Source organism: Tetrao urogallus, assembly GCF_951394365.1.
Source record: "Tetrao urogallus genome assembly, chromosome: 7".
NCBI classification, from domain to species: domain Eukaryota; kingdom Metazoa; phylum Chordata; class Aves; order Galliformes; family Phasianidae; genus Tetrao; species Tetrao urogallus.
In genome coordinates, this window is record NC_136820.1 from 5577290 (window position 1) to 5600606 (window position 23317).

At 40.9% G+C, this 23317-nt stretch overlaps 1 protein-coding gene across 1 annotated transcript; it reads right to left on the reverse strand.

Annotated features, from left to right (window-relative positions):
* Positions 1 to 2686: 2686 nt before the first annotated feature.
* Positions 2687 to 21190, reverse strand: HERPUD2 (HERPUD family member 2; the record flags this gene model as incomplete). Its single annotated transcript, XM_079538241.1, has 8 exons — positions 2687 to 2848; positions 3302 to 3416; positions 4195 to 4518; positions 4818 to 4940; positions 9105 to 9262; positions 11262 to 11375; positions 14498 to 14575; positions 21044 to 21190. 8 exons carry the CDS (start codon positions 21188 to 21190, stop codon positions 2687 to 2689), a joined length of 1221 nt encoding a protein of 406 aa, XP_079394367.1.
* Between the last annotated feature and the right edge of the window lie 2127 nt (positions 21191 to 23317).

Consider the following 23317-nt stretch of genomic DNA (forward strand, 5'->3'; position numbering starts at 1 on the left):
AGTAGCAAAGGTTGCTGATGAAAAGTGTATGCTAGAAAGCTTTCAGATTGCATGGGAAACAAGCAGCAGAAACATGATTATTCACATCATATGCCCCAACAAACTGCTTTCACATCACCTATTACCATTATGAACTTCACTTCATGAAGTATTTTCCCTCTACTGCAGTAAGACAGCAGCAAAGTACACGTGAGGCAGAAGCTGCCTTTTCCTAAAGTTGCACTGTGGCTTATGTGAATGTTAGAGCAACAGGAAGCAGCAGAACATAAAGGCTGTCCATCAAGGTCTCTACAGCAAGAAGTAACACCAGGAAGAGCTTGTAAGCTCTTGAATCAACAGGAGAAAAACAATCCCTTTAACCACTCACTATTTTAAACTAGAAAAAGCTTGGGTATATACCACATTTGTTTGTTAAACAGTGGCGTTGCTAAATACAGTGTAAACTGTGATCAAAAAGCCACTGTAAGTCCACAGAGACACATCTCAGTTCTAAAGCGTTGCTGGAGAAAGCACGATACCTTTCTTGCTCTATTTCCTCAGTCCTGCATATGCTCCTTTCATATACCTCCCACATCAGTACTGTGGATCTCATCGGCCTCTTCACACCAAGTGTTATGGGTGGATGGAGCATTTCCCATCTCTACCTTACCACACTACGAAGCTCCTGAACATGCTGGCATAGATCTGCTAGCTGGTGCACAGACTTCCTCTCAATATCAAGTACCTGCCATTTCATGCCCTCCTGTAAGGTGAAAGAAAGATAAATTTCAACCACTTCTTCTTATTAAAAAATGGCAGGTGATGCACAGGCACATTACAGAAACATAAATACCAAAGCACATCCTCTGCTGCCTTAATTCTTATGCTTCTCATTGCTTTTCATGCTAAAGATTTGCTGCCATTCAGAATCTAGCTCTGCATTCAGCCACACACTACATAATTTTTGTTTTATTCTGTAAGACAATTCCTACAAAGATACAGAGAAGTGTTTTCCTAGGCTTTTCTTCTTTATCACCACGTATGTCACGCTGCTCAATTCTATGGCTACATTACTCAAAACCCCATAAGCAAGTTTCTGAACTTACCAATTTTTGATCAAGCAAGTCCAATGGCAGCCAAGACTGCCCCACTGCATGTCACTCCTTAAAAAGAAGTCTTTCTAACAGTTCTTCTCAACTGAAAGCAGCTGTCCATAGTAACGGGGGAGTAAAACATCATATTAAATATGATTTATTCATCACTGCTATCTATCCAAAAAATGATTGATGCTTTAAAGACACATCTACTTCTCCTTTACTGAAGGATTTGTTATAGAGAACGTTTTATGAGCTACAAAAAACTCTAAAGCTGCTTAAATTAAAAATCATAGTTCACATTTATTTTTCCCCCAGATTGAAATTCAACTCTCCACAAGGCCTAGAAAACCTGACAAATGTTTTAAGAAGATCAAACCAAACAAGATGCAAGCTTAAATTTTCACTGCACAGCTTCGGTAGTTTGTCATAAGCAGGCTGAAAACAAAACCTTCATTGTTCAGACCTATTTAAGAGTCTTGCTCTGTAAATGAAAAATAGAATTGTGGTTTAATTTTGGTCACAGATTAACAGGATCCCAGCAGCCATTCTGAAGTTAGGTAAAACATGATAATTTCAAAATTAAGGACAAACAGTGTAAAATCTGAAGTAAACTGAAAACTGACAGCAGCGCTGTCATTCTCTTATGTAAAATTTTCTTTGTTTCAGCTTTATTTTAGAAAGAATACAAAGAGAATACAGATACCATGATGCTGAGCTCCTATCTGTAGTGGTATGGCACTGCTACAAACATATCACTGTAGACAGTATCAGTAATGCCACCGTGATTAACTTTATTCCACTCTCAATCATATCCTCCTCCTTAACAATGCACCGTTTAGTTGTCTGCATTCAAATATGCATATAAACATCCAAAAGAGTTGCCATAATAGTTTTTATTAAAAAAACTAATTTACATGTTTGCCCCCCAGTACAGCTATGTTTTTTAAAAAGTACTGTATGTATCAAACATTTAAGGTTTGTCCCATCACTTTTGATTCTCTTTGAAGAGCTGTCAACCACATCTAAATTCAATGAACTTCAATGAGCCTCAATAAAAAGCTTTCAGCTTCCTAAAGATACAAAAAGAGGCTTGGTATTCTGCAGCATGAAGACAACATGCCTTTAACAAGTAAACCCTGTGTTAACACCATTCTTGTGGGAATGATGCAAACTCCAAATCTCAGTTGATACCTGCATGGAACTAACTCAAGATACACTGAAGTTATTCAGTCAGCATTTAGGAAAATCTGTCAACGTTCATGATTTGTAACAGCTCTTTAAAGAGGTAATGGTGCAGATTAAGTACAAGCTTTTTGCCTCAGTGTAATACACATCTGAAATTAAAATAAAACATGGAAGACCAGTATCTTTACATTTCATTCTTCAGAAAAAGAAGAATCTTAAGGAAAGCATTTAGTAGTCCACTTGTGCTTAAAATACATAATGCATGAGAAAGCCAAAAGAAAAAAATTACACATTTTTGTACACCGTGATCAAAAAGATAACATTATAAATTTTATGAAATTGCACTGCGTTTAAAACACCCTCTAGAATCTGCTCCACTTCTACGTATGGCTACTGAGACTGTCTGATGCAGTTCCACTTTCGTTTCAATTGCCAACCTGTGGAGGCCCTTCAGGGATGAGTGATGTGAAGAAGGTTGTGATAAAGGACCAAGCAGAAGCCATGAATCCAGGCTGCTGCTCTATATTGGCATCTTCACCAGCATCTTCTCCACTGTCTTCATCAATCCCGTCATCCATAAGTCGTTCCTTCGAAAGCAGAAATTAAAGCAATTCAGCCACTTCCTTTCAGAGCTCCAACAAAAGCTAACAGCAGTATTGTACTGCATTAAGTGAAGGTATGCAACTGAAGTAGAGACAAACAGGCTGAAAAGATAGAATCATGGAATGGCCTGGGTTGAAAAGGAGCACAATGCTCATCCAGTTCCAACCCCCTGCTGTGTGCAGGTCGCCAACCAGCAGCCCAGGCTGCCCTGAAACACATCCAGCCTGGCCTTGAATGCCTGCAGGGATGGGGCATCCACAGCCTCCTTGGGCAACCTGTGCCAGTGTGAACAGGCTGAATAGATTTAAGCACCTCCCACAGCACTTCCATCTTACATGTTCTCAATTCAAAATCGTTTTTTCTATTATCAACAGGTAGTTGCATATACCTTGTAAGGCTTCTAGGCATTATATGTAAGTATGTATGCTTCTACTCACCATCTCTTCAAGATCAGGATTATTTGCATTTTGCCCATCACGGTTCCCTTCCACATTATTGGCTGCTTGTTGCTGGCCACCCTCTTGCCTAAAGGGGAACCATCCAGCCTGGTGTCTATGTAAGAAAATGGAGCAGCTGAGAATCTCTTTTAAAAGGAAAGATAATTTTTCCTTTGCCATTGCATTAATTTGTACAACTGCTTTCAAATGAACAAGTTGTATCCACTTTTCCAGAAGTCTTATTTCAAGATAGAATGACTATTCCTTGAATTCTGGGTTAAGAAAAGTCTTGCTAGGCTCCTGAGCCAGAAGATGTACTTTCTCTCAGTAAGGGAACTGACAACAACAGTACTGATACATCCTAACAAATGGGGCAGAGCGTAGGTCTGTATGATACATAATGAAAGCAAAAGTGTCAAGCACTTATTTCTGCCTGACAATTTGCTCCGTAGATTTCACACATTCTTGATGTACAAATGAGCTTAGCTCCGCAGTTCTCTCTTCAAATACAAGCAGTAAAGTTTTTAGATTTACACAAGAACACTCCTGAGTTATTACAGAAACTTCCCTCCCCAACACCTGCTTTCTTAATTTCCATCCCCAAATTCTACATTTCTACAATACCACTCTGTCAATATCACTGACATTTAAAAGCACCGTGTTTCAAGTGTTAAGCTGTATCTAAGTTACTGTAAAAGCATTTCATGAATGCATTCTCCCCTTCCTTCAAACTGACTCTACTCATTTGAAATTTAGATTTGAACACACACCTTAGAATGAAGGAACAGTAACTAAACTTTTGTATTTGAAGCATTACTCACAGTTTAAAGACTGCACACTAGCACTATATTCCCTGTATCTGATCTGTGGTTATACTGAAGTGTTGTACTCACAAGTAAACCAGTAGCATGGCTCCCATTACCATGACAAACCGACTGAAGGAAGAATAGAAGTATACAATGCTCAGAAGAATGGCTGCTCTAGAGAACGTGTACATCCAGTCCAGCCAATCCCGGTTGAAGTCCTCCTCATTCACCACAGGGCCTCCCTGGGCGTTCATCTGGACATTTGGGTTCACAGGCCTGTTCTCCTGGATGGCTACATTCGGCACTGCTGCAGGCTCATTTGCAGGAGCACGTTGGGAATTTACTGCCTGAGCGACCGCAGATCTCACTGGTTCAGTGCTGGATGTCACTTGGGCTGAAACAGCAGCTTGGCTGAAGATTCAAATACAAAACTTCTGTCAAAAAGCACGAAAGAGTTTCTAAGGCTACTCTTGTCCTCTTCCCTGCACTGCCGAACACACAATTTCAGATTTTTCTCTTAAATCTTTACTTATTAATAATTTAATTCCAATCCAAAGCTAGATTTTGTAATTTTTTTTGGATAAAGTTTGTCCATGTAAAAACAGCACATCCAGACAAAGCAAGCACAAACATTCTGATGCTGCAAATAGTATTTAAGATCTTCATTTCATTCCTGCAACACAGCACCACCTAATATAATGTGAACTTACTATTGCATGTAGTACTGACGTGCATACATTTGTTGCCACCATATCATCTGTAAGGGACTGAATGCAGGATACACAGGAAATCCAGCAGGAATAGCCTGGCCTGGAAACTGGTTGCCTATATTGCTGTGGAAGGATTAAAAGACAAATATTCATTTCTGTATTCCCACATTTATAAAATGCCCCAGTACTAAAAAACAGTTGAAGTAACACTTCTCATTTCATTTGTCCTTCTGAAGCAATGCACTTAAATAACACTGAAACATGGCAAGATCATCCACACTATTGCGAAAGAGCTCTTCACTTTCCTACAATAAATTAGTGAGTTATTTCCATATAAAGAAAACTGGCATTTCTGAACTTAAGATTTCTGTCACTAGCCTCATCTCTGGGACAAAAAGAACAAGCTGTCAATTCATTAAAATTGTGTGTAACTGCAGAAATTCATCCATTTAATTCCTTTTAAATTCTGATGCCTTAGGGTCATTATGGGAAATGTAAGACTTACAAGTTTCTGTAGCTTTCTTTTAGAAATAACACCATTATGATTGCTGACAAAGGACTGAACATAAGCAAAGAGATCAAAACTCATCTTTCAGATACAGAGTCTGGACCATAACTGGTACAACACTGAAAATGCATTATTCTTCCCACTTCATACTTAACAGCATAAGGGATTTTCCTCCCTACAGGTTTTTCACTCTGATTCACACGCAAGAAATAAAAACTTACATACAGGAACTTCATAAGTTTGTCTGCTTTTAAACCTTCTGGCTGCTCTTACCTCGATCACACAGTGTGTTTTGGCAAGACTTCTAACTCTTTCCCCCAGAGGTTCTGATGAACTGAACTGTAGTAAACACGGATATCTTTCAGGATAGCGTGAGAGTTTAAGGCATGAAGTTCATTCAGACTGCAGGCAGCAAGCTGAGGGCTGTTAGTTAGGGTAGTATGGTTAGGTTGTGGTTGGACTTGATGATCTTGAAGGTCTTTTCCAACCTGAGCAATTCTGTGGTTCTGTGATTCTAATAGTTCCACAAATTACACCTGATCTCTAAGTCAGGCACTCCCCACAAAGGTATCAGCAAAAGACTTCCTTAGTATATCAGGCACACACAGAAGGGAAGCTGGGAGGAAGGAATCCAAACTTTTTTTCATCTTATACGTGAGAAAGTATTTCACTGCCATTCAGGATGGGAGCCTGCCAAGCAACTCTGCTACAACTCAGATTGTTTTTGGATTTAGTCATTATTAGTTTTGATAAAAGTCTTTGTCATCTCACACCACTGACAAGAAATGCATTTGTTCAACACCCATGGCCAAAGACCTTCACTAGTAATCTCACATGAGACTAGGATATCAAATTCAAGTGCTATTTCAACATCCTCCTCAGCATACTTGCTACTTTAAGCCAATGCAGCAAGCAAATGCTACTGACAAAGCAAAGCTGGTATTTGTGTACTGGAACATTCTGTTTGCTGTCTGTATGTCATTCTGTCACAAATATTAGCACGTACACAATGCAAAAACATTCCTTTAGGTGGGCTGCCCACACTTGACAAACAATCCCACCACCTTCATGTTTCTCATCCGTTCACTGCTTCCAAGTAGTCTCCAATCTGAAATGCAAGCCATTTCAGGACTGAACCCATCTGTTCTGCTTGTTGTACCCACACACTACAGTGGGGCCCTCAATTAAGTCCATAGGAGCAGACAATGCTGCTCTTGCTCTCCACAGAGAAAGACTGACTTGGTACTCAAGCAGACTGCTTGTCCAGCCCCATCTCAAGTCTAGATTTTTAGACAATGCAATTTATAAAAACTTTGAAGCAAGAAAAAATGTTGAAATATTACAGAGAACAAAATTGAAAAATCTGACTTAGCTGTTTTCTCAAACAGGATTTGAAGTTTTGTGTCAGGAACTGAAAAAAACACCAAAAACCAACACTTTATTGCCAAGTATTTCTGCTATTTATTTGTACTAATTACTCTACTGCAAAATGCTCAAGTGAATGGACCCTCATGAATGCAGACCTCTGCTCATCAGTAGAGTCTACAGTTCATCATGCAGCTAGAAGAAAGCTGTGTTTGGTCATGAAACAACAAGAAAAATTCACAAAACAACATAAGTTTCAGCTACAAAACTCCAGTGCTGGTACCAAGTCAGTGTTTATGTAAGAATTACATTAATGCCAGATTTCATTGCCCCCCATGATGTTTAAGAGAATATCTAAAGCAGCAGAAGGTTTTTCATATTCCTGGAACAGAGGCAGCAGATGCATCTGCTTTTGCTTCAGGACACTAATTGAGAAGACTACTAACAGAACTAAAAAAGGTGTTTCAAATAGACAACAGAGTACAGACACTGGCACAGACCAGCTATTACAGTAGAGCAAAGCCAGTTCCTAGCAGCCCAAAGAAAAAAGATCTCAGTTTTTCATACTGCTCCATTAATTCAGTCTTACAAGAAGACTTGGGGTTACTTAAAATGCATTTATTATGGCATCTCTGTTCACATCAGGACTGCATTCTTGAAGCAAATCTCCCAGTTATTTCTTCATACTATCCTTTTAACTGCATCATAGAATGCTCTTGGGTCACCATCTGGATTTCTTCTGAGTTTCACTGAATTGAAAGATGTGCTTCAGAAGCACTGCTAATGCACTTCAGCAACAGATCACTGAATCACAGAATGGCCTGGGCTGAAAAGGACCACAGTGATCACCTATTTTCAAGCCCTCTGTTATGTGCAGGGCTGCCAACAACCAGAGCAGGCTGCCCAGAGCCACATCCAGCCTGGTATGCACACATGCTAGCTGATCACAGAAGATGTAATCCAAATAGGACAGAAAGCCCTGAGATATGTGAGTGCTGATGCCAAGCCCTCAGCACCTCTATCAGTCTACAAATCCCTTCCTCTCAATCCACATGAACTGCTAACACAAATATATTCTTAGAATAACTTAAAATCATTTTTTGAACACTAATGACTTCTAAACCGACTCTTCCTAAGTGTATCTTAATTATTTCACCTGCCATAACAAACAGTTCTGCTGTTTTGAAGTCTGCAGGCTATTCAGTTCACCGTGCATACTGACAGGAAAAAAAAATATCACGTTCAGGGTACATTTATGTGAAAAGTTAATTTTAAAAGAAAAATAAACATCTTACAGATGAGTAACATAATACGCAAGAACTGCTCCTGGAATTAATTTACAGCACACTGAGCCATAGTCCTGTCAGTCAACCTACTGTCACCTAGCTTTGTCATAAAGGCAAGCATAACCACTTCCACAGGGTGGTTCTGATGTGGTAAGAATAACATGAATGCTCCACTGAATGACAAAGCAATCTCTTCTCAGGAGAGATCACATTTCAGATGAATAATAAAATGGACCTGAAAGAACTCAGGATGAAAACAGAACAGTCGAGGTTAACTCCAACAGAACAGGAACCAACTGAAGCAAATCTAAATACATTTCTAACAGTTCTTGACACCTGTTTTCCTCAGTGAGGGAAATAAGCATTATCATTGGCAGAGTCACACGTTGTTTTTGGGGGTCTCCTCCCAGTATTCACTAAAAATACCTGCAAACTACACACAGCACTACTGGAGAACACCTTGTAAAAAAAATAATAATTCTTGAAAGCATTCCCTGATGAGCTAACATATAAGAATACATTATCCTCCTGCCTTCCCATTGGAAGAAAACTAAACCAGCATTAATAATTAGAAGCTGTAAAGATCATGCAGGATAAGATTTCCTAAAGCTACTTTATAAGTGCAAAAAAGAAAAAGGGTTCTGAAAGTTAACAGATCAGTAAGTGTACAGATGGGTGACGTTTTTCACACAGGAAAATAAGATATTGTAGGTTCAGAAACACGTTCTCAAACACCTCATGTCTAAAATTGAGTCCAGTATGAACAAGATTTGAATTTTGTATGTGTCAAAAAATCAAGAATCATCATATTCTGGTAAAAATTTAGCCTTGTTGACTCTAATAAAGGCCAAGAAAGAGCAAGCAGACAATAATTTGATCAGCTACATCCATTAACTACAACCACTAGATAAACATTTGCTCCCATCAGCAGAACATCAAGAGCAGAAAGCACTCCCGGCTTAAAACCATCAATGCCCATATGAAAAAATGCTTCTAAACGTGACTTATGCTTTGAGACAAAACAGCCAAGTCATTTTGAAGACTGCTGAAGAAGCATAATTGTAAGGGAACATTTAAGAGTATTCTAAAGAGTATAAAGCAATCCTTAGCTCTTCCAGTCCCACTTACCCCTGCATTAAATAAGGAAACTGGTGGCTCGGTATGGGATCACTCTGTGCTTGTGGGAGATTACGATGTCTCACTCCATCTGCACCAGTGTTCAAAGATGGAGATGAAGCTTCTTGGTTTGTGGGTGAGGCAGCAGTTGATCCAGAATGGTCCAAACTCTTCATAATAAATGAAACTGAGGTTAGGGATATTTTTACCACAATAACAAAAGTTACAACCGTGTCCTAAAACATTTGCTTTAATGTTTTGGTTTATAACTGTTCTATTGTGTATTTAAGCAACAAGCAAGACTACTGGGGTTGTATCTACTCTGGCAAGGTTTTAGTTAAAAACAGGAAAAAAAAAAATCAAAATTGCACTCAGGTGCACATGAAATAAAGTTTGCAGAAGCACACAACATTTGACAGCTCCAAGGGAAATCCACAAATCACTGGGAAACAAGGTTTTGAAAAGCTGAGACAAAGAAAAGCTTAATTAAAAAAAATATTTAGCAGCAGCGAATTCTAGAGGCTGCTGCTAACACATTCTTAATAGATGTCATTATGAACTCAGGTTGTGGCTTCACATTCAGAGACAAGAGGTGCCTGCTGTAGAATGAAATACTCTTCTCTGTCCTTGTCTTCAGTTTCCCATTCTACTCTTCTAATCACCATATTCAACCTGACAGTTACCCAATCCCTAGGGTAGAGGAAGGGAATAACAAGAAAGTACCTAGGAACTCTGCAGGCTCCCATGACCACACCTACACAGGGTCTCAGGCCTTCAACACATCCCAGGACAAATACTTAATCCTGGAAGCAGGACAACAGGTGGATTTCCTATATTATTTATCACCACCACAAGACTGTAATTTGGTTACAAGATGCATTATTTTAGTTTTATTATGTCCCCAAATCCTATTGCTAAGCATTATTGTGATATTTACTCGTAAAAAAAAAAAAAAAAACTCTCTTCAAATCTGACAACTCAGTAACTGAGGAGCTGCAACTATTTAAGACATCTTCATCATACTTGCCCTACAAAGGAAAACAAGAAAAAATCATCACTAGACAGGGAAAACAAAAATAACAAATGGAACAACAAAGGCCATTCAGTCCTTGGAATTTGGTTGCTTCCTTCCAAGTATCATAAATTTAACAATGCACACACTGACTGCTTTAAGTACTCATTAATGCAGTTATTAACATCACGTTTAACTAATCTACACCGCAATAAAACAAAAGACCCCTTTGTACTTATATTGCTGTTCAGAAGTACAACAGTCTTTGGACAGATGTTGCACTGACTATCCACTCTTCTCCCACTGAACTGTCAATTTTTACATCACACAGCAGTCAGAAACACCAGCAATTAGAGAATCAAGACAGAAAGCTTATTACTGAAAGGGTATTTTACGTGTTGATAAGCAACACACCACAGATGAATACCAGTTCTGTACACTCCCCTTTCTGACTAACCTTTGTGGGTCACTTCATACCATCAGCTCTGGAAAAGCCAAGAAGATTACAGTGACAACCAGCACATGAGCAGCAGAAACGTTACTTTCCTTTCTGTTAAAACTGAGTACAACTAAAGAACATCACTTCAGTGTAGGAGATGGGAAGGGTGAAGAACAGAACTCAAAATGTACCAAAAAAAAAAAGAACCTATGAACAACTTACTAATACAACATTACAAATGCTTTCTATTCCTCATCTCCTTACAGCCTACCAACACTACTGACTGCTTCGAAACTGACAAAGTCCAGGCCAGTTCTTGTCAGGCAGAATGAACAGTGGCCAAGTTCCACCATTTTCAAAAGGAAGGCACTAATTTGACTGGTCTCTATTCAACAGAAGGGATTCACAAGACTAATCAGAACTACAAGAATATGGGAAGATGGAAGGAAAGGAAAGGAAGGAAATACTGTTCCATAAAGAGGGGAGGAAATAATAGGTTAGAGGAAGCAGTGCATCTAAAAAACATGACATGTTACAGTTTGTTTAATTGAATAAAGTGGCACCTTTGAATAATCAAGTGTAATTCTACACATCCATAAGATATACTCTGCTTTCACCACACACTTTTACAGTAAAATTTTAGAAAAGAGAAGATAGTCTGCTGGAAAGCTTCCTTGGTGTAGAAGAAATTCATGTCCTCGTATTAAAAAGAACTCACTGAGCTACTGCTGGAGGTTGAAGTTCCGTGACCACCTCTACTGGTGCTTGGCTTTGGAGAACTTGGGGGTGTCCGGGAAGTACACACCAGATGAACCATATGATATTCATCCTGCTAAAAATCAAAGAGATGGAAGAGCTAAAGCAACAATATTTGCAAAATTTACATGCAAAAACTCTGTTTAAAAAGCCACTTTCAAAATGTCCTTTTTAATCAATAAAGATACATTACACAAAATAGAGATCACGAAACAAAAACCAAGCCTAGAACAAGAGATACTTATTGTTTCAGAACTAACTTCTTCTCCATAGCTGACCACAATCACATGCTAAGCATTCACTTACCCACAGTTTCCCCTAACGCTGCAGTCTAGCAGAACAACGAAACAACACACAAGGGAAATGTAAGGAAGTCAAGGTTAGGCTTTGACTTTTATTTTAGGGGAAAAAAAATAAAAATACAAATAAAAATCACACTCTTGACAGTGCTCAGTTTCCCAAACGGTAAGAATGTCTTCATTTGTGTTAAGATTCAATGAAGAGAGTTATTCAGTAACAGGAAAAACAAAGAATGGAGTAGAATTCCACGAGCAGGACAAGATAAGAAAAATGTACTAGCCACTGCAGTTTAAGCTTAACTCAAGCCTACCCTGCAGACACCACCCAGCTAAGATACTCCACATCTGAAAATGCTATGCAAAGCACCAACCAGATTTGAGTATTCCTAAATACTTGTAAGTGAGGCAGTGAACCAACAGGACCACTCATAGCCACGTCAGCAATGCAAGTAATCAGCTTACACCAGTTCTTTGTGAATACGCTCCCCTACAAAACACAGATGTCATAGCAAACTTCAAGATGAATCTGTTCTACTGTACCAAATGAAAACATCTGGCCACAGCAACAAAAATAGCTGTGCATACTTAAGTTGCACACTACAGCTTCACTGTAATCAAATTTTATATGCAAATATACTAGAAAAAAAAAGCTATCCCCTACTGAAATCAGTGCAGTGCAGTCAAACTACAGCATATAATGCAATGACATTTAGAAATACTGTTTCTTTTGAAGTATAAAAAAATGTAAAAAGCATTTACTCATTTTTCAGCTTTGACCTTTAGGAATAAAAAAACCTGCATAGCTGCTTTTTCTGTACCACTGTGCATTCTGGCTAGCACAGCCTCTTTCTATGCACGCTCTCTGCAACTCCTCTGCATAATCAGTTCCTAGGCACAAGCACAGCCTCACTGTTACACTCTCACTTCCTACTAGTTGGTGACAGCAAGCAATAATGAGATAGCACTGAATACAAGCCATCAGTATTCTAGCAAGTCAAAGGCCTTGAACCTAACCACTGCTTACCTTCTTTCTACAAAAGAACTTAAGTGACTCAGAGAGGTAAAGGAAGGCAGAAAGTAACTGTTTATTAAAACATGTTATTCATATATGGCACGTTGAAAATCACTATGCTTGAAGCCATCCAGCCTCCAGGTATTTCTTATCAGCAAAAGGACATTGTTCAGTATCAAAAAAGCAAGGATCACAGAGCTAATCTGGAAGACTTAGTAAATCCTCTCAGAATAACAGGAACTCATAGTTAAATGAATAGGAAGAATACAGACTGAAATTGAAATGAAGAGTAATCATATCTTTCTTTCAAAAGCTCAACCTCCCGCCCCGCCTTTAAAGCCTTTGTACTTACAGCTGATGGATATTTTTCTAAATTCAGTAAGTATCCATAACTGAACCTGAGGGCTGCATCAATTAAAACACTCTTAAAAACATCCCTTGAATACTGAAGGAAGACAGTTTCTCTATCAGGTTAACAAGGCTTGACATTGTTTGCATCTACTCTGAGAGAGCTTGCTGTAGGCAGATCAAGTGAATTTAAGGGGCTTAGACTTGATTTTGCCATCACAATCTTTGCTGTGAGCAAAATTAGGTGAGTATTTTTACATTCAGTTCAGTTCTGTACTAAACTTACACACAGTAAATACAATCCCATTTTTAGTAAGCAGGTAAATCCAACTTCGTAAGATTTCCCACAGAATCAAGATGGTGAAGGAACAGCAGCAGCCTACTTAAGCAGCACTCAGGACTGCACTGCATCACTTTCTCCATATTTGACATGCAACTTCAGTTGCTCACTTCTACTATGGAATTATTCTCCTTTGGAAGAGACTTTACTCTGCACAAAATGGAAAAGTAACTCAACTCGGCAGTTTAAACACTGAGTTTAACATCAGTGCTTTACTAAAAAGCATCACTACCAGCACTTGTGAACTGTATTGCTGACCTTACATATTTAATGCTTGCAAGATGTAACAACTGTTAGTGACTTAAAACATTTCCTACATACAGCTATTGATGCACCCAGGTCTGCTTGCTGGAAGTGTGAAGAATAGTTAATGGTGCACTAGACCATCTGTTAGCATCAACATCAGAACACAAAAAGCTCTTGATACTCTGCCCCCTTCAGGGTATTTCTTTTTCTATTAGGAACTTTACTAACATAATGAAGTCTCTATTACTCAACAGCATCCACTTCAGCTATGCAAATCCAAACCTAGAAGCAAGCATGTGTATTTCAAGGTGTCAGACATCACATGTCACGAGTGTTCAGGATTTGGATTTAATCTACACGTTGCCTAAGGAACACAAAGTCAGATAAGCCAGCAAAATAAAGAAATTTCTTGTTCTTGCATTTTGTTTTAAACACTAGGAATAGCTAATACCTGAAGAATAAAGCCAGGACTACAGATAGCTTTCCCAGCAAAACCACCAATGAATTTGAAAGTCTTTACTTGCATGTAAAACATCACCCTTAGCTTGCTCACAAGTCCCTTTTGTTTTCTGTGTTTTAAGCATAAGTTGTTGGATTTCAGTAACTACAGGAAATGAAATGATGTCCAAAACTCTGAGTTCTGTTAAATAATCCTGCTTGAGTCAAAGCAGGAAATGTCCAAGAAGTGACTCCCCATTACATAACACTTGTTTGGGACTTAGGCAGGCTAACTCTCTCATCAATCAGAAACATCCCTCAATCCACAAGCGTTGCAATCACACAAACAAGGGATACTTGAAAAAACACGTTTTCTAAAATTATATCAACATTATTCAGTTGGTCACATGTTGTACCTTATTATTAAAATTTGAAGTTAAACAATGCAAACTACATTCCTATTTCCTAAAATGTGTTTTTGCTCAGCAATCATATGGTGTTGATATAAAGCTTACTTTTCTGAGAACATCTTTCAGCTGCAGGTGATCGGGAAGCAGTCTGCCAGAATACACCAGTCTCTGATCCTTTGTGGACTAGGATGGGACAAAGAAAGGAATTTAGCTTTTTCCAGCTGTACAGACATACAGCTGGTGATAACATTTGCAGATGAGAAAAAACCCTTAGCATTCCAACCACCAATGGACAGTCTTTAAAACATTTCACAGGTCTTCCAAGTCCAACTGGCTATTCGCTTCTGAAAAGAAGTTCTGCTGTTACGCACTCACCAAGAGTGCCCTAACATGCAACAACACTTAACTGGTAAATGCTGCTCTAGACAACCATTAAGTACATTTCAAAATTCATTTCCAGAAGAGTCACTCTTTACCCTGCTCCCATTCCCACACACTTGCTGGGAAAGCAGACAGAGAAGTGGCTGGAGCAAGGGGAAAAAAATTAGTAGAACAATGGAATGATGGAATGGTCATTAAAATAGACAGGAGATGGACAGGTTTCAATTTTTTTTCTGTAAGGAATTTCTGTTATTAGTCTGTCCGTTACCAACTCCATCTCCCACCACCCGCCAGCCCTCCAAAGAAAACATAAAACAGAAAGAAGAAACACAGAGGAAGGGAGCAAAGAACATTTAGAAGCAAAAGGAGTTTCCTTTTTACAAGGAGCTCTCAAACTTGACTAAGTTTCTTTGCCTGTTCTTAGTACTTCCACACTTCAGAACTGTTTAATAATAAAGACTTATTTAAAAATACATCGTGCTCTAATTGTAAGGCAGTAACATTTAAATACTCTCAGCTGAGAGCATAGTGATTGTATTTGTGGTACCCTGTTGATACAGTTGTCTGGTAAAGCACGTAACTGAAGCTGCTGTAACTTTGTGAACAAACAGTTCCTTTCCCGAGAAAAGCTTCTAAATGTTCACCCATACAGAAACAAGTGCTTTGTTTTTCAAAACAGAACCCAACCCTTACCAACTTCAGTTTAGCTACCTGCTTGTACTGTAAGTTAATCCAAGCTTTTATCACCCGAAAGAATGCTAACCTAACCAAATGCTAGATGAAGAGATCTAGGCTAACACCAGCGGAACTGACAGGCAATATCAGCATGAAATATTTGAAGAATCTTCCCACCATCCCAGCAGCCAGCCTTACACCACTTCTCTCTTTCTTTCTGCCCTCCCCCAGCCTCCCCAGCTGCTTCCTCTGCAGGCACAGTAACACTAAGGCCCAAACAGCTGAAATTCACACAAACAAGATAAATCTCTCACAGAAGCCCCGGCTATAACCTTTTTGTGACATCCAGAGACCAGGAGAAAACAGAAGAGTTACGGAACTTCACTCTTCCCCCAGATATTCCAGTCACAAGATTTAGGAATACTTCAAGCCAAGAATTTTAAGTATGCATTAAATCTGAGTAGTTTCTGCTTTACAAACTTCATAGTCATCCGAAGTCATACTAGTTGTACATGCCTAAGTTCATGGCTTTAAATTGTGAGTGGCTCACACGTAGCTCAGAACTTCTTCTGTCACTTATGCTGAAGAAGCATTTTCTATACTCCTTTTCATCCTGCATTTTTAATTAGTGACACAGAGAACCACTTTTCTAAGCCTGATAACACAGAGCTATAAAGCTCCATCTCCACTGGCTAACCAGTGCCACGAACTGAAAGTCAGCACTGTGCTATTTCTACTGACTTATTCTTTTAAAACAGCAACAAGAAGCCAGTCTCTCAAATCCAACTAAATTCTTTGCACCACACCGTTTCATTGACTGCTCGTTTCAGTCAGGAACAGGTTCCCAGCAGGACAAAAGTTGACTTGCATTTTATATCTGGGGAAGGCGTTCTTAGAACATCTACATTTTGCAGCACATCATCAAGATAGCAGAAAGCTGTGACTTCCTAAGTAAGAAACCTGTCGCTTTCAAATCACAGCAGAGCCAGGAAGAAGTCTCAGACACCACTGCTATGGCCTGGGACAGGCTCAGTTCAAACAAAGCAAAAACAAGCAGCAGCCCTAAGCCAAGAATTTTGTACCACCATCCAACAGCAGCTCAGGAGCACAGCATTTGGCCCACAACACCATATCCTACATGCTCCAATTCAGATCCTTTCCTTCAATATCATAGATATAGACTTCCCCATCTAACAAAGTACCCTTTACAAGCATGATACAAGTGTTTTAATAAATAAACCCTTTACAGATGAGGAACAGGTGGATTAAAATGACCCCTCCGATCTGACTACTATAGTAGTAGTGCATTTCAGCTCCCCAAATGAAAAAAAAAAAAAAAACAGCTAAAAAAATAAATGCTTACAGCTTAATTTAACTAAAATTGAATGCTGTTAAACATATCAGGCCAGGGACATTAAAGCAGGAAGAAGTCCTGAACTCCATGTTCCTCCCTACATAGCTTAGATATCTAACTGTGCACTGCAGGAATCTTCTCTTGTAATTCTCAGGGTTAAACCCATCCTAGAATCCTGAAACCTGAGAGTTTTTTTGTTTTTTTTTTTGTTTTTAAATACCTGGAGATGGAAGAAATCATTGTGTTTTCATCTTTATCAATTCATATATATGCCAAAGCAAACCAAACAGGCATTGAACTCATCCTCTGCCAGAGAGGATTCATCAGCCCAGCTCCTGCCTGAAACAACAACACGCTTGCTGCTGGACCAAACATTGAACTGGGTTGGAAAAGGACTTCAAAACACCAACTGCTGCCCCGGTTCAAGAAGCAAATTCAAAACACGAGATAAAACAATTCGAGGACTCAAAAGCTAAAGCTCAATCTTGGGATGGAAAAGACAATTTTCTGATCATAATCCAAAAGCTATGAATTTTAAATCAGCAATTTATCAGCTTTTCTTCTTACATTTTTCAAGCAAGACTCCTACAGTGCTTGATTCAAGGCAAATATGCCAAGAAAGCTTCCAAAACCATTCAAGTAAAGATAATGAAGTAAGGCCTTTTAGGAACACAGTCTCTGACCTGTCCCCAGCTACAGTTACAAGACATCTGGCTTTCAGGTCATTCAACCTCTCTGCCACTCTTCCATAGGAAATAAAAACCCAAAGAACCACATATGGTTAGAACTGTGGGAAAATAAATGCTAGGTGACAGGTACTACAGGAAATGAGAAGCAGGAGTTTTAAATTAATGTTTATGGGCATAACTGATAACAGTGGTTAAGACTCAGAATGCAAGATCCAACAGGTTTGAGATGCACGGATGACTTTCCAAGTACTCTTTTCTTCAATAAACATTTATTTTAGGGAAGTTACAACCTCCTATGAGGAAAAGTTGAGGAAACTGGGATTGCTTTAGCTTGGAGAAGAGGGAACAATTTAGCTTGGAGAAGAGAAGGCTCTGGGGAGACCTCATTGTGGCCTTCCAGTACTTGAAGGGAGCTTATAAATAGGAGGGGGAACGGCTGTTTACAAGGGTGAACAGTGATAGGACAAGGGGGAATGGTTTTAAATGGAGACAGGAGAGGTTTAGGTTGGATATTAGGAGGATGTTTTTCACCCAGAGGGTGGTGAGGCACTGGCACAGGTTGCCCAAGGAGGCTGTGGATGCCTCATCCCTGCAGGCATTCAAGGCCAGGCTGGATGTGGCTCTGGGCAGCCTGGGCTGCTGGTTGGTGACCTGAAGGGAGACTGCAGTGAGCTGGGGGTCGGCCTCTTCTCTTGTGTAACTGGTGACAGAACTAGAGCAAATGGCTTCAAGCTGCACCAGGGGAGATTCAAGCTGGACATCAGGAAATAGTACTCCTCTGAAAGAGTGGTCAGGCACTGGAATGGGCTGCACAGGGAGGTGGTGGAGTCCCCAACCCTGGAGGTGTTCAAGGAACGGTTGGATTTTGTGTTGAGAGATGGTTTAGTGAGAACTATTGCTGATGGGTGGATGGTTGGACCAAATGATCTTGAAGGTTTTTTCCTACCTTGGTGTTTCTGTGATTCTGTAAAGTATAAATTCCAGCTTTAACAACAACTAACTCAATTTATATCTGCCTGTACTTGGAATTTATACGTACTTGTGTAAGTAATCCACACGACTGTATCTAGTAGCCACAAATGACACTGCCTCATAGCCCTGCCTCTCACTTGCCTATTTCAACAATCACATTTTCTGAAGATAGGCCCTCAATAAACAGTTACTTGAAGTGCTGTTGTCAAATTCACCATTAGTTTACCAATTAGAAAAGAAACTAAATTTAGATACACATAGGAGAATAAGGTACAAGTCACACATGGAAACTTGCAGGATTGTTCTGCAGCAATAGCTGATTTATTTTGCATCCTTTGCTTTGAGAACATTGCAATGCTTGCATGCAGCAGCTGCTGTACCCTCACACTTTTAAAATAGCGTGGAGAAGTTATTTCCAGGACATACCACATCCATGGAATGTAGGCATTTTACTGACAAGTTTCTGACGCTGCTCTGTTTAAAAAACAAAAAATAGAGCATCTTAAAAGCACAAGCATGTAAATAAACGTTAAATTAAAGCTATAAAAGCAGCAAGACTACATCAGAACCAGACAAAAGATAAGCTTTCCAATTTGACCACAGAGATCCTTTTCTTACATTCCCACGTTACTAATTTGAAAGGCTCTATGAAGTAACAATATTGTGTTTAATTACAAACAAATTGTAAGTACATTAAAGCCAAATTAAATTGAAATATTGAGATAATTTTCACTAAAGAAACTGCTATTATCTAACCCAGAACAGTTCTGGGGATTCTAAACTGCTCATTTTAATACTGAGCAGTAAATTCTGAACTGCATTTTAGCAAGGTAAGACGCACTGAAGAATCAATTTTTAACAGGAGACAGACACTTCAGGCAACTGAAATGTAGCATCATAATATTGGTTAATGCAACTCAACATAAAAACCTCTTGTTCATAAGGGATTCCTCCTAGATCACTTCAGCAAGCTCGTAGGGTGAATCAGAAAATGAGTGTTTGAATACAAACATCCCACAAGAGGACATTCTAGCAAGGAAGAGGCAGCAATCAACTGAAGCAGTGTCTTTGTCTTTTTTGCAGTGGGTAGCCTCTCAGAAGGGAGCAAATAAAAGCAGTAACTAAGTCCACAAGTTCTCAAATACAGCACATCAGTGATGCAACTTCTAACTGCTTTTCTCCTGTTTTCTCCTTCAGAAGAAATCCCTTTCGGACACAACGCTACTATTTTAGGCGTGTTTTCCTCTTTCCCCTCCCACAAAAATAACAAAAAAATTAAACTGTCAGTAATTATTTTATTGACTTAGGTGAACACTAATCATTTACAATATAAAGGCAACCTTTGTCAGGCGTTTCGCACAGCAAAGTCCAGGCCCTACATGTCACTGTAATGCAGAGACAAAGTCAGTCACTGTCTTTGTCCAGTTTTTCTGGAACAGGTTTTCAGAAGAATCAAACACACTGTTCTACATGACTGCCATTCTAAGCAGGTGTTATGTTTCCATTACCAGGATGGTTTTTCGTAACCTCTTTCATTAGCCAAATTCAGAACTTAACTTGGGAAAGAAATGCACTTCCCATGTTGAACAGAAGTACATTTTCACATTAATGGCTGAAAATACAGCCACTACTGTCACACAAGTCTGCAAGGAGACTGAAGGAACCAGGGCCGTTTAGTCTGGGGAAAAGGAGACTGAGGGGAGACTTTATTGCTCTCTTCAAATATCTGAAAGATGACTGCAGCAGAACGGGGTCGGTCTCTTCTCACTGGTGACAGGATAAGGGGAAAAGGCTTCAAGTTGTGCCAGTGGAGATTTAGGATAGATATCAGGAAAGACTTCTTTATAGAAAGGGTTGTTAAGCACTGGAATAGGTTCCCCAGGGAGGTGATTGAGTCACCATCCCTGGATGTGTTTAAAACCATTTGGATGTGGTGCTCAGGGACATGATTTAGCAGAGGGTTGTTAGAGTTAGGTGTTGCATTGCCTCCGCCTACAACAGTTAGGGTAGCATGGTCAGGCTGCGGTTGGACTTGATGATCTTTAAGGTCTTTTCCAACCTGAGCAGTTCTATAATTCTATGAAAACAGCTGATGGCAGCTTCCAGTCCCACCTCAAAAAAAAAAATGGCACTCCCAAAAGAAAAGAGGAAAGAATTGTCAAGAGGCTGTTCAATCCCACGTCTCAGATGACACTACAAATGCTCACCTACCTGCCCCACCCCTGAGTACCCTGGCTATGCCAGGAGTACTGCGATCACTGCAGACAGAACGCACACTTTTACAGAGATTAGCCCTGGATTTGATTAATAGATACAAACGCTGTTCTAGGGAAGTTCAGCGGAGCAAGATTAGCAGCCTTCAGCAGCACACGGAACTGCCATCTCCTTAAAGCCCCCACAAGAGCAGCTGTTTATGCTCGGACTCCCCCGTTAGCAGGGAGCCAATCCAGCTGTGGAAGCGGGACTCGTCCTTGTTCATTTCACCCTGCGCAGGCCCTGAGCCGTGCACGGCCACCTCCCCAGCTCCGAAGACCCCACCTCGATAGCGAGACGAACGAGACGGGCCGCCCGACAGCTCACCGGTTTGCTGGGGTAAACGTCGGAGAGGTGCGACTTCAGCCTGCCCACGGTCCAGTCCAGAAAGCAGCTGACGGTCTGGTCGGTATACTTCTGGTTGGGCGCCTTGATGATGAGGGTCACCGGATGGCCCACCACGCCCTGCTCCATGCCGCCGGGCCTGCCCCTCTCCCGCCCCCCCGCCCGGCACACGGAGCCGCTCGGAGCCGCGGGCGCTCGGATGGGCTCAGCGAGCGGGGCGGAACTTCCGCAGGCAGCGGGGGGCGCCCATCACCGCGCCGGGCGGGAAGGGCAGGGCGGAGCACGGCAGGGCGGGGGGCGGCGCGGCGCCAACAGACACGCGCCCACCCTCAGAAAGCCGCCCTCCCGCACCCACAGGAAAGCCCGAGCTGAGCCGCGCAACCTCGACCTGCGGCCCGCTGCTGTTTGTATAAAATGGAGGCCGGAAGCGCGGCCTCCCTCCTCATCCGCCTCCTCCTTCTCCTCCTCCTCCTCCCCCCCCCCGTCGCTTCCCGCGCCGGACGCTGAGGGGCGCCCGCAGGCCGCGCGGGAGGTTGGCATTACGCATGCGCGCTGCGACCCGCCGCCGGGCAGCGGGAACGGGAAGTGGGGGGGGGAGGTGTGACGTGACGTGGCGGCTGTGTGGGCGGGAGGAGCTGTGTGGGCGGGAGGAGCTGTGTGGGCGGGAGGAGCTGTGTGGGCGGGAGGAGCTGTGTGGGCGGGAGGAGCTGTGTGGGCAGAGCCGCCGTGCCGGGGTGATTGCCTGCGTCAGTGTGGTGGGGCGGGGACGTCTGCGTGTAATTCTTTCCACAGTCACGGGCACTGTCGCTATCTAGATCAGAGCAATTAATGGCTTGTTAAAACACTTTAAAATACCCACGGTGGCGGAAAACAGCGCTTTCCCTGCACTTCTTTCAGTCTTCGCGTCCTTGTGCTTCTTCACGTGTAGCTGCGGAAGGCGCTGTGGCTTCAAACGCGTCTGACTGTCGCTAACGGAGTGATAGTTAATCTCAGCACGAGCAGAAGGCGCAGCAAAGGTTGCTGACGAAAGGAGGACCCCAAGGAACTGCAGCGTCCGAAGGGAAAGATGAACACAGGATTCTGCAGGAAAACCATTAGCACTCAGCGCCTAATTCTTTCTTTTGAATAAACCCAGGGTGCTAATGGAGCAACTTGCAAAGGCAGAGAAAACACTCTGGGATTTTATGTTTACTGACATGTAATTATCTGCCCCTACAGGCGCTCCTTGGCAAGTCTCGTGTCCGCTGCGTTTCTACAGTACCTGTTCTCCTTGAGAGGGCTTATCAAACCCTACGTGTGGACAACTGGTACTTGACATTTTCAAACGTAATGTTTCACATACTCGTATCGGTTTCCCAGTTCTCTCCCTTGTTAAGGAACAATTATTTTGCACTTGGAATTCGGAACGTGCTGTCATTACCAGGGCACGCAACTTAAACAGCTGAGAATTTCCAAGCATTGGTCAAACCAACACACGGCGATGCACCAAAATGGATCGGCTAGAGAAGCAATTGCAAGGGTTAATACACAAAAATCAAGGCAAATTATAAGATTAAAACCTTGCGCTTTGCATGGTTGCAATTTCATTGTCTGACAATTCACATAGTGTTCCTATAACACATATAGGCTACAATGAAACATTCCAGACTTGGGATGACCAAGTAATCTCCTAAATCATGACCTCATTTACATGGTGTCATTTTAGAAACTACATGGTATGCCAGCTCTCAGCGCAAATCCCTGTACTGTGCACAGGCTCTCGAGGTCAGGAGTATTCTAGTTGTGATCTCATTGTAGAAATAAAACTGTAGAATTAGTATAAAAACAATAATAAAATCTGACATTAATTTACATTCCAGAAAACATTTTATGAATATACATTGCATGGTATTATCAGTGAATGTTCTTAATAAAGGAATTCATATGAAATGTTATGAGAGGCTGAGGGGATCAGCTTCTAATTGCAAGTGCCTAATGCAGGTACATGATTTGAGAGTTTAGGCTTCTCCTACAGCCATTAGTCTACACAAATGGCAATTCCGAGCATCTAAGTATCTCTAGACATTTAAGCTAGCCGTAGAAGTTAGACTGTATTTATTATCTATGTTGATATCCATTTGTCAAGTTGGAATAGGTCAAAACCCACCAAAATATGGTCTGAATCGGAATATATATATATATTCTGATAAGATTGTGAGCATGCAGTCTAAAAACTCTTTTTTTCCTTCATTACTTTGCGCAAACCAGCAGGGTTCA